Source organism: Notolepis coatsorum (genome assembly GCF_963971535.1).
Source record: "Notolepis coatsorum genome assembly, chromosome: 20".
NCBI lineage: Eukaryota > Metazoa > Chordata > Actinopteri > Aulopiformes > Paralepididae > Notolepis > Notolepis coatsorum.
Window position 1 is genome coordinate 21,896,914 of NC_140184.1, and position 13,187 is coordinate 21,910,100.

At 43.1% G+C, this 13,187-nt stretch overlaps 1 protein-coding gene across 2 annotated transcripts in view; it reads right to left on the reverse strand.

Annotated features, from left to right (window-relative positions):
* Positions 1–13,187, reverse strand: part of glg1b (golgi glycoprotein 1b) — a gene marked incomplete at its 5' end in the record, with an annotated part of 178,631 nt that overhangs the window by 102,208 nt on the left and 63,236 nt on the right. For both annotated transcript variants that reach the window (XM_084337370.1, XM_084337369.1), the window contains one exon: positions 4,175–4,204. In XM_084337370.1, coding sequence (XP_084193496.1) covers positions 4,175–4,204 — 30 coding nt within the window. The remainder of the gene's footprint in view (positions 1–4,174; positions 4,205–13,187) is intronic.

The following is a 13,187-nucleotide window of genomic DNA, read 5'->3' on the forward strand; positions in this document are numbered from 1 at the left end:
GTAGATCTTCTTTTTGTTGATTTTTGTTGTTGGTTTCCATGGGAACAGCAAGAGCTGGATATTCTGCGACCGTTCATGTCGAGAGCCGGAAGTAATCATACTCCCTTATTCAATAACAATGCACTCTTGATTGGAAAACAACCTATAATATTCCCTAGATGGGAAAAGCAAGGCATACACACATTAGGAGACGTTTTCAACAAACAGGGTTTTTTGTAGTTTTGATGAGATATGCAAAAAATTTAATCTCACCAAGTCCTCTTATTATTTTTACGCACAGTTATTGGCATGTTTGAAGGCTCACGGTGTTCCATTAAGGATACCAATTGTACACCACAGATACCACAAATTCTTCTATGAAAGAGAGACATCGAGAGGTTTTGTTTCAGATTTTTATCATCAATTACTAACGGCCTCGTATGAAACCCTACATCTAGACTCAGTCTGGAGGAGGGATATACCAGACCTGGAGATAGACTTTGACTGGCAAGAAGCCTGGGCAAATGTACGCCTTGCATCAAGGAACCCGGACCATCAACAAATCAATCTTAACTATATTCACAGGACATACTTAACTCCTATAAGACTGAACAAAATGGGTCTTAAACAAGACTCCAAATGCTCCTTATGTACAAATGGGGACGAAGGGACATTTATGCACATGTACTGGGACTGCCCACCAGTTAAGATATTTTGGAAAGAAGTGACCCAGCAATTGTCAAATCTCTTAACTCTGGATATACCTGTACACCCCTCTGTATTACTGCTGAATGATGTCTTTGAGCATGCAGTACCTCCACAGCTAAAGAGATTGGTTTTATCCGGTATCACAGTGGCTAAAAAGCTGATAGCATCACGATGGTTTCAACCGAATTTTTTTTGCCGTAAGGTCTAGATTCTTACATATCTCGATGTGATTTATCAAGAAATATCAACAGCTAGAATTTTGGGTCTCAATGAATCCAAAATGGCAATGTGGTTAGAAGTGGTGGAGAGAATAAAAGCCAGCATATAATGGTAGTGTCTGGTTAGGAACAAATTAGAATGGTTGGATTATCCAATGGGGGGTCCGGGAGAGGGGGGTACGAGCTGGAGCATATGTGTATTTGTATATCCTATTGTGTGTTGTCATGTTTGTTTATGTGTTTGTTTAAAAAATAATAAAAAAATTAAATACAAAAAAAAACTCCATGATCAAAACCGAGGAAAACAAAAACAAACCACGTGAACTTTGGAAATTACTCAATAACCAACTAGGCTGCAGTAAAAAACTTAAAACCAGATTCTCAAACATAAACATAAAGACGGACAACACGCTCATCACAGACAAGCTGGATGTAGCCAATTACTTAAATAGTTTCTTCACAAACATAGCCACAACACTGGTAAACAAACTACCCTCCCACTCAGGGCATTATGGGGTAGAACACATAGTAGCATACTACAAGAACCTAGGGGTCCACAAAGACGACTTCAAACTGGAAATAGTAACAACAGATGAGGTACTCAAAAAACTGAGCGCCCTCCAACCTAACACAAGGCCACTGGCCATGACAACATCCCCTCCAAATTCCTCAGAGACTCAGCAGCCGCCATCACCCCAGTCATCCACACACATAATAAATCTCTCCATAAAACAGGGACACGTCCCCAAGGACTTCAAAATTGCGAGTGTAACACCCCTGCACAAAAAAGGCAGTAAATTAGACCCAGGCAACTACCGCCCTGTTTCTATCCTTACCTCCATCTCGAAAGTCATGGAAAAAATTGTATACGAACAGGTCGAAAAATACCTTGCGGAAAAAAAATCTAATCCACGAATTCCAATCTGGCTTCAGAACATCCCACTCCACTGACACATGCCTTCTCTATTTAAACGACCACATCAAACAAGAGGTGGACGCGGGCAAATACTGCGGCATGGTCATGCTGGACCTACAAAAGGCCTTCGACACTGTCAATCACACCATTCTGATAGACTATCAAAACCAATTGCTTATAATAGCTTGTCAATCAGTGAGCTGGATGCAATCCTACCTGGAGGGGAGAGAGCAGATGGTGGAGGTAAACGGTACCCTATCCCCCCCCTCACAGTAAGCTGTGGTGTTCCACAAGGAAGCATACTAGGTCCGCTACTGTTCCTAATTTATGCAAATGACATGTCATCAGCTTGTGACTGCAACTTGTTCCTGTTTGCGGACGACTCAGCCCTGCTGGTCTCTGACAAGAACAAGTTACAGGTTGAAAAAACCCTCAGCTCAGAACTAGGCAAAATATGCATATGGCTCGCTGATAACAAACTATCATTACACATGGGCAAAACAGAGTCCATTCTCTTCGGCTCAAATAACAAACTCAGCAAGACCGACGGCTTCTCAGTTACAGTGGGTGACAATATTGTCACAAGGAAAGAAGATATTACCTACCTGGGTTCCATCCTAGAGGCAAATCTTTCCTGTGACAAAATGGCAATATAAAAAAAGTCAACCAACGAACTCTATTCTTGTACCGGATCTCCTCACTGGTAAACAAGAATACCCTGAAGACTCTGGCAGGAGCACTCATTCAAGGGTACTACGACTATGCTTGCACCTCATGGTACCAAAGCACCTCAAAGGCGCTAAAAACAAAATTACAAACATCTCAAAACAAACTGGTCAGACTACTGCTTGACCTTACTCCTAGAACCCACCTCACCCCTGCCCACTTTGACAACCTAGGATGGCTTAGAGTAGACGACAGAGTACAGCAACTTGCAATGGGCCTGGTCTACAAGATACACTACACGACCAAGGTACCCATGTACATGTCAAAATACTTCCCAAAGGTCAGTGAATACCACGATCACAACACCAGAGGGAACTCCACAAATCATGTTAAACCCAGATTCGGCTCAAACAAGGGACTAAACACGTTTCGCAATTATGCCACATCAATGTGGAACTCCCTACCCAAAGCTGTAAAGGAATGTGAATCACTACCCACTTTCAAAAACACTCTCAAAAAACACCTACGGGAGACTGCAATTCGAAACTGGCCCCTGTAAATTTCCTAACACAACCCCCTCCAATGTACAGTAAAAATTACCAAGTATGGTCTTGTCAATATTCCAATGTACAGTTTTGCTTGTACAGTTGTACAGTGTCCCCCACCCACCCAACCTCCCCCCACTCCTACCCAACCTCCCCCCCCCCCCCCCCCCCCACCCAACCACCTCCAATGTATAGTTTGTATGTCCAATGTACTTTCTCTGGTCTGCATCCCCTTAACAATTGTATGTATTGAGCTGTACTGTACTGTACCCATTCTGCAATCTGTTAATAAAGTTTTCAATCAATCAATCAATCCAGAAGACTGTTAAGTTGTGCCACCAGCCGAGACCACCTAGCCTAGCTCTGAAATCTGTGTGAAGGTCTGACGTCATCAGGCCTCAAATAGTTTACTAGTGGCCTCCAGTTGATTTGATTCAATACATTTCAGTGCTTTTTAAAAGTGTAATAGGAAATACAAATGTGTCGTGGTTGATTTGATCGGCGATAACTCATTCTATGCAACCTTTCATGGCATGACCCAGATGACACCATAGTTTCAGTTATTCTCCATTAATATTCAACATCAGTGTCACAGATCTATGTAGTTCAATTTCCACATTAATCACAATGTATTTTTTTACACTACTAGCCACAACATACAATATGACCTGTTTTAACGCTTTTACTTCCACACTAATAACCCTTTCACTACCACACTATAGTGGTAGTGAAAGGTTAACCTTCTGTAGTCTAGTAGTAAAAGGGTTAACCCTTTGCAGTGTGGTAGTGAAAGGGTTAAATAAATAATAACCTGAACGCAGGGAAAGTGAGTGCTTCAGGTGGAGATGAAGGGAGACGGGAAGAGAGGGGTTTGAGACAGGAGATAGAGGGGGGGAGTGGGAGACGGGAGAGAGAGGAGGGTAGAGAGAGGGGGGAGAGAGAGGGGGAAGAGCGAGGGAGGTGGGAGAGAGGGGGTAGAGAGAGGGAGGTGGGAGAGAGGGGGTAGAGAGGGGGATGGGAGAGAGAAGAGAGAGGGGGTTGAGAGAGGGAGACGGGAGAGAGAGGCGGTTGGGAGAGGGAGATGGGAGAGGGGGAGACGGGAGAGAAAGAGGGGGGAGAGAGAGGGCAACAGGAGCACTTACGTGGTTGCAGTCGCTGGAGATCTCTGTATCCTACAGAGAGAAAGAGACAGAGAGACAGACAGGTTATCAAACATGGAAATGAACGTGAGCTTTTTCTGCATGAATGGACCTGTCTCAAACCCTGCCCCTTTTCTTGATCCTCCAATCACAACTGTCGCTTACCTCGGACAAACCAAGTTTGTCCGAGGTAAGCGACAGTTGTGATTGGAGGATCAAGAAAAGAGGGCAGGGTTTGAGACAGGTCAATTCCACCGCTCGCATGCTCTTACACGCTCTTACACACACACACACACACACACACACACACACACACACACACACACACTAGGGTTGGATACCGAACTCTGTACTTTTAAGGGTACCGACCTAATTACATCAGTACTATCGAGTACTGATATATTACTGTCCCAGCTCTTTGGAAAGACCAGACGAGGTCAGAGGAGTTTGATAATATTTATGGCCAGATAATGTTGATATTTAAAGGGGACATGCATTGCTATTCCTTTCACTATTTGGGCAACTTTACACAATTCCTGTGAGTCTATGGAACACATCTGTAAGGTTTTCTTCCAAAAAATTCATGTTTTATATTTCTAATCAAGTATTCAAAAACAGCATTTTTCTAGTTCAAGATTTCAAGCTGATTTGGCTGGGCTCCGCCCATAAGCGCTTTGAGTGACCCACACAGCAAGTCACCCACACAGCGTGATACATACGAGAGAGAGAGAACGAGCAAGCAAAAGAGAGAGAGAGAGGAGAGATGCGTCCCCGACCCACACGCAGTCAAGTTTGTGTGTAAATGCTCCGATGAGGGAGAGAGATGGCGCACACACATTTTTACACACACTCCTGCTCGCGGTCCCTCTCTCTCTTCCTCTCTAGCCATCTCTCCCTCTCTCGCTCGTTCTCTGCTGTCTGTTGGACTCGGCACCCTGTTTGAGGAAGTAATCCACTCGCTCTGTTGAGCGAATTGTAGGCGGTGACTACAACCACAGAGCCAATCAGATCACAATCAGTTCAACCAGTGCCTTATTCCCATCAGCAAAACAGTCAAATCAGAACGGCTTAGTTGAGTGAGGGAAGATCTCGTGAACTCAAGACTAGACTGATGAGTCAATATGATAATTAGAGACACGGACCACATTGATATAATCCCCCATTGCTAGGAAACAATGCTAAACACTGGAAAAGGCCATTTATAATGCATGGGACCTTTAAACATTTCAAAACATAATACATGATGGCGGCTAAGTGGCACAGTGGGCAAGGCGCTCGCCACTAATGCAGGAGATGCTGGGTTCGAGCCCAGCTCTCGGCATTGCTACCAGCTTGGCTGGTCGTTCATACTACAATAGGCAGTGTTAGGGGTGGGAAGCTGGTGGGTGGAGATCGGACGTTGTGGACAGCGACTCCTACAGGTCAGTTGGTGCGCCTGCACAGCAGAATCAGGAAGCGACGAGGGCGGCGTGTCCCTCCCACGCAGACGCTCGCCGCTGAGAGATCGCGCTGTGCAGGTGAAAAGATGCGTCCACATTGCAGCTGGCCTGTGGGAGGCATGGCCCAACAGCGTTCGAGACAGGGGAGGGTAGAATTGGACAATACAAAATTGGGATGGGAGAAAAAATAGAAAATGGGAGAAAAAGTTGATAAAAAAAATAAAACATAATACATGATCATGTGATTTTCTTTGTGGCCTGTTACAATAATAAATAACATTTTCAAAATAAATAATGCTGAAATTGAGAAGTTTGGACTGAATTTTTCCTACTGTGAATGCTTTTAAAAAGGTATGCTACGATTAGCCCTTCATTAAAGATGTAACTGTTTTACCTGATGCTATTGCTGATCCGATTATGCTTCTTGAAGTTCTTGCCACTGCACAAATGGCCTTCTGTGTTTGTATTTGATTGTATGTTTTTTTGTTTAACACTTTGGATGCCAACGACGCGTTTTGTCGTTAGTTCATGCCGCCAGTTGAGTGCCGGCAACGCTATATAACGTTTGTTTGTCGTATTTTTATTTATTGGCTATTTTAATTCATATTTCATCAATCGAGCCTCACGCTAGTGTTGCAGAGTCTCTGAGCTCAATTGGGAAGATACCACCCCCTATCGTCTCTCCCTGTGTAACTGCAGCCCATTAGTTTAGACTGATGAAGGGGGGGGACCAGTTTCCTCATTTTACTTTTCCGTCAAGCCAACTGAAGAGACCAAGTGATCGCCGGCCCTCAGAACAGCGTGGATTATGTATTTCCAGCACCCAACGCTGAATCAATAAACACGATCGATATTTGGAATGGCGATCAGGAATTGGAATAATCTTTTTGGATAACATCTGATCTGAGGTAAGGAATCTATTTTTACCAGTCTTAGGATAATCAGAGCTTTTTTCACAGATATATCAACGTGTCCCATATGTGTGTGTGTGTGTGCTCGCTGGAAATGAGAGAATATACTTTTCAGATCGCTTCTATAGCGTGCATAAGTACACATATACTATCGATAATCTAGCGTTTATTTGAAAACGATTCATAAATAGGGCGCAAAATGACAACGTTTGTGTATGCCAGAATATTCCAGTAAATGCCGTTTATCACGGAATCTATATATTTTCCTGGAAAACGAGGGCTTTTCAAAATGCTATAAAACAGAAATTAACCGATTAAAAAACAATCCGTTTCGACAATGTTGACTGCAAACAAGTCAGTAATAAGCGACGGGCAGATTAGACACATAGCCATAATTTAAGACAGAGATTATGCGTTCACAACGCTATCATTGAAGTGGGTGCTGGCATCCAGCCACGTTTTAAAGTGTTAAAGGGGACATGCATTATAAATGGCTTTTTCAGTGTTTAGCATTGTTATATAGTAATAGGGGTTAGTATCAATGGGTCTGTGTCTCTAAATACCATATTGGCGGATTGCTCTCATTCAGTTGAGACAATTTCCTCCTCCAGTTAATTAGGTCATTCTGATAGAGCCATATGAAATCCGCGTTCACGGAATCGCGGAATTGAGCAATAAAAACAGAATCAACTGTAAACGTGGAATATTGCAGAATTTGCCCTAATCTGGACTGAAATTCCGTGTCCGGGAGAACATGGAACGTTTGGTGCAACGCGAACATGACCGGGGACCAGGGAACAAACTTAACTTTTTGACTTACCAGCCATTTGGCTGGTAGATTTTTAAAAGTACCAGCCGGGCAGATCTTTTACTAGCCAAAAATTATAAATAGCTTTTTAGTATATCGTGTATATGTGTTATTATTACATATAATACTTTCATATGCTATTTTCGATTAATATCATAAACAACATAAGGAATATTAGCATAATTTTGAGTGGACTGAAGGAATGAGTCAGCGTTAATAGTTTTAAATGCAAATAATTTATTGAAACATAGAAGTGGGGTCGGGACACACACACAGTGTTTCAACTCACCACCCCCGCATCATATTGTAGTCAGTCTTCAAACTTCCACTCCTCTCAAATATTTTTATATTTGAATATCAACATTATCTGTCCATCCTCAGTAATCCTCAGTTTACTATAATATACTCCTGTCCTGAGTCCTGACTAGTGACTCCGTCATCTTTCCAAAAGCGTGCACACACACACACACACACGGAAGGGGAGAGTGCCCCCCCCCCCATTTCCCTTTCCTCAGTGCTGTTCACTGTGGCTCTGTCTCGTCTGATCATCAGGATTAGCTTGTTAGTTTACGCTAATGGTGTAGTGATTGGTACATAAACGTTCATTTCGGGCGATGTGGGCATAAAGGAATGGCGACGGTGCAAAGCATGTAGCTGCATTGACAAAACATCAGACTTATTTCGTGTCTGTAGGCGCACTGCTGTGTTAACGCTGCTCTGTTTAACGGTACTGTTACAAAGGGTCAGATTAAACCGAATATATATATTTATTGCCTGAGATCCCATGTATAATATTTGTATATCGTTTGATATCCCTTGTATATTCTTTGTACATATACACGGAATATCCCTTTACCTGGTACAGGCCAGACCATAATATTCGTTCTCCTATTGGAAGAGATCCCCTAGGCGCCACGGCCATACCCCCAATGCCGAGTTCAAAGCCACCGCCAAGGCTTGTCTCAACATGCCCAGGTTTGCGCAGGAATACGAGACAGAAATGAGGTTGGCACTAGATTATTCACCGTACGTATAAATACGTCGCAGGTGGATACAGCAGTAGTCTTGTCTTATCCTAAAACGTTCGTTCAACGTATCGTTCGTTCCTTACTAGTAAAGCCTTCATCACGAGTCAACGACCAAGTGAAGTGAGCAACCTTGCGTCTAAATAGAGCACTTAGAACCGCGTGCGAATAGGATAGTAAAAGTGTCAGAGCTTAGTGAAATAACGTCAAGTTCGACCTAGTTAAATGTGAAGTACCGTGCACCGGAGAATCTACACCGGTGAATGCAGAGCCTTTTCCGGATGGATTATTATATTGCTTTGGTACCGTGGCTGCTGGATCAGAGAACCGTCTACCCCGCTGCTGTGTGGGATTTACCCGTGAGGAGCATCACTCGAGCCCGTCTCTAGGAGAGGCTGGCTGGCTTTCACCTATGCTGTCGCGCATACTTGGATTATAGCTGCTGCTTTCGTCTGCCGATCAAGGGAGTAATGTACCGCCTCCCGTAGCTGGAGCTTATTGATTCCCCGTTGATCCAGACTTTTGCATTCGAACATTCCTCCCCCCTGCTGGCTTACAACCGGAGGGAACCCCTTAGTATCTCCAGCTGACCTACTAGTGTACCATATATAATTCTTATGATACAGGTGGTATTAATTATCTCCTGCGTAATATGCTCATGGACTTACGCTCTTGACCTATTCATGCACATTCTTCGCCTTACAAGCGCAACTCTCAATCTTGATAAGTAATGTAAGATAATCTTGGTGCTCTTCTAATAAATATTATTCTAAACAGTATTTCTTGTGAAGCCGTGTTATTGTGGGAGTGTTCATCACATATACCTGTGTACTGTATGGCCAGTAGTAATGTACATAACGCAGTAGTGGTTTAATGATACCATACTTATTCAATACAGTCAGGGAATTGTACCCCTCAGTTACAGTTACGCTGCTCTCTGTTTTCAAGAAACAACACGGAGTGGGCGGATATCATATGACTCGCGGAGTTGCTAAGGGTTTTTCAAAATAAGAGTATCATATGAACCTGAACGTTGCTAGCTGCCGGAGCCCAGATATTATGACTGGAGCTGCGCTTGGGGCGGCAATGAGACCCGCACAGGATTTTCAAAATAAGAGTATCGATATGAACTACACGCCAGCTGGCGGGCAGACTATTATCTTTAGACGCCAGACGGTAAATCTACACGCATTTGGCGATGGGCGCCTAGTTATTTTGTTCCCTGCCGGGGACGCTACAGCGTGTTACACACAACACGCAGCAATTTCCAAGCGTCTAGCTGCTTTGGTGTTAACGTTAACGTCGGAAGAAATTCCACACTAAGCCCTAAATTCAGAGCAGCGCAGTATCCTAATGACTTGTATATGACCGACGATAAGGTGTTTTGCTAATTCTGTCAACATGCCGTGGACTGGACTCGCAAAACACGTGCGAAGATCACTCTCCAAAAGCCATGTCAGGAACACGGGAAACCACTGTGCTTCAAAACAGAGTAGGGTATATCTGCAGTGCCGCAGGCCCATACACACCAGCTCTCTAACAATGATCCCTGGTGATCACAATAGATACAGCTAGAAGGCGAGGCTAATCACTGACACTATTGTGATGAAATAGCTATGTAACGTTGCAGTACATAAAGTACACAGGACTAGAAATTATAGCTTCTTGCTAAATCTGGTGCACCCATCTATTTGTTTAATGCAAATGATTGTCAGTACACACTGTCCTTTATAAACTAAACTAAAAGGTGCCTAAATTATGCATTACTATATTTCATCACAATAGAATAGATATAGCTAGGCTACTTACATTGTGATAATGTCAGTAGTAGCTAGCTGTATCTATTGTTTGTTTACACTTGAAATGTGTATTTTTATTTTGTCACAATATTATTTGAAAAATATTGTGTAAAATGTAACTATTTCTGAGTTGCAGCACTTAAAAACATGAAATGGACGGTTCTATCTTATTAAATTGTGGACATTTATTCATTCCCACTTATTAGACACTATTGCTGGTGGTAAAATGAGCGTACAAAGCAAAATACAGAATTCTGAAATATTAAAACGAAAAAAAACTGAATTTGGTAAAAAATTTAATGGAATTTGGAAAAAAATAAAACGGATTTCATATGGCTCTACATTCTGATTTGACTCGCTCGGTGACGTAACTGGGAGCTGATGGAGCTGATTGTGATCTGATTGGCTCTGTGGTTGTAGCACATAGTGAAACCCGACACTTCCTCAAACGGGAGAGGCAGAGAGCGAACGAGAGAGAGGGAGAAACAGAGAGAGAGAGGCTCATGCGCTGCGTTTCTCTGAGCGATCTCTCCTCAGCTGTCTGACCCTGCTTAGTTTACACACACTCGCGACAGAGCACACACACGTGCGCGTCGCACTGTCGTCTCTCTGTCTGTCTCTGTCTCTCTCTCCCTCTCTATCTCGAGTCGGGAGCACTAGCATATCACTGTAATATCTTTGCGCATGCTCCCACGTGCACACCCGTATTCCGATCCGTACAATAATAGTCACAGGGGTATATATTGTCATTTGAAATAAGTTACCAATGCATTGTCCCGTGGGATTATGCCTCGCCCACGGCGAAATTAATTAGTATCCCCCTCAGTCTCTCTCTGTGCCAGTCGCAGACTCTGTGGATGACTGTCACTCAAAGTGCTTATGGGCGGAGCCAGGCCAACACAGCCTGAAATCCAAAGTGAGAAAAATGTGGCTTTTGAGTACTTGATTAGAAATATAAAACAATTGTTTTGAATAAAACCTTACAGATGTGTTCAATAGACTCACAGCAATTGTGTAAAGTTGCCCAAATAGTGCTAGGAATAGCAATGCATGTCCCCTTTAATGCCCTTGTTTTTATGTTGAAACTTGTTGTGTGCCGTGTTGGTCAGGACTCCCTGGAAGAAGAAATCTTATATCTCAATGGGACATTCCTGGAAAAATAAAGGATAAAAATGTGTAAAAGAAAAACGTACTGTTGGCTACCGATACCGAATTCCAGGAACTGGTTCTGGTATCGGTTCAAATGTGAATGGTACCCAGCCCTAACGCACACACTCAAGAGTAAATATCTTTACACACCACAGAGGAAGACAAGGAGGGAAAATAAGAGACAGTCAGTGAGATAGATGGATGCCAAAGTTGAGCTGAAAAAGTGTGACCTTGGGTAAGCACACCTTGCGGAATGACAAGGAAAAAGGCTGACATTGACATTGCACGCATAGAGCAATTATTTGGCCATGCTCTCGGCTGTTACAGAGGCAGAAACAGCTGACAGCTGCAGGGCTGCTCTTGTAATAAGGTCAGGACGTCGTTTCCATGGAGACGGCACAATGGCCAGCCTGACGTGAGGAGAGAAGGGTGAGTTTATGAGAGTGCACCGACAACAACTTGGGAGCGTCTTAGCACGGTCGGACATAGACGTCACCGCGCGTCACCTGTGGCGGTCAGAGAGCTCAATTTACCCTAACTGTCTGTTACTGTACCTGAAGCTAGCACTCTCAGCACAACTCACTCACTCACTTCCTTACACCACACCTCGTGTCCTGAGGGTTACATCATAATGCTGACCATTCACAGAGAGCTCAATTTAGCCTAACTAGTCTGTACCTAGGGCTGGGCGATTAATCGATAAATTTGAATGAATGATTTAGGACGATTTAAAAAAAAAAAAAAAAGTTTTTCAAAAAAGAAAATTATAATATTTCTTTTTCAAGAGTCACCTTTTATTTTACAAAAAGTGATGTTTGGTGAAAGTTAAATTTGCACTTTATTAATCCCAATTCTTGTTTGATGATCAAGAGGCACCTTTTATTTGTTTTAAGTGAAGTTTGGTGAAAAAGCAAGTTATTGCACTATTAACCCATTGCTTGCCAATGACTTGTTAACACGCCATTCTCCGCCATGCGTAATTTGCCAATGACACCGTAAGGCGTCTTGGAGATCAATATTTCATATTTTCGTCATGGTATTCACATTTCACCCACGGAGTCTTGGCTGGTGCTGTAGGACTCCGCTCAACTCTGCAACGCTTCAATACGGCCACCTCGTGGCCGATCGACGAGTTGCCAAACCGGAAGTGGCCGGAAGTGCTTGTTCTGTCCCCTATTTTCGTCCGGCCACTCTGTGATCGTCCCGGGGCTATGGATATGGATCTTTGCCATAACTCAATAATCAACATTATTTGGACGTGTATTAGTAATATACAACCCGGCAATGGATCGCATCGATCAACATCCCATAATAGCGATCTTTTTGCTCCATTCTCATCACCCAACGCTACGAGGAGACTGGGGTGAGTTTCAGCGTTTTTCTTTACCATTTTCGATACAAACTGCTCTGATCAATATATCACCCATACTACATGAATCATTTAACGTCGGTCACGGAATTATAAACGACCCCCCCCCCCTCCGTTCATCCGCGCATGATGAGTCATAACGTCTAGGACCGTGTACAGTTGAAATTTTTTATCTGCCGTCAATCGGTATCAAACTGCATTTGATGGTCTAATATGCATTTATGGCTATATCTCACGTTCTATGAAATACTGCAGGAAACGATAAAAACATATTTATACTCTAGACCGTATTTTTGTATGAATGAAAAAGTAAAACGTTCCTACAACCTGAACGATAGATAATTGATGTTGAATGGGCCATAGTAATGTCAATTTAGCAATACAATTTAAAAAGTTATAGCCCTGCAAAGAAGGTGAACATCTCCATAGACAAATAGAGCTGGCAGAGGATGGTTTAGGATGGGTACAATGCCCGGTGGAGAATGGGTTAATCCCAATAGGGACATTCATCTTTGT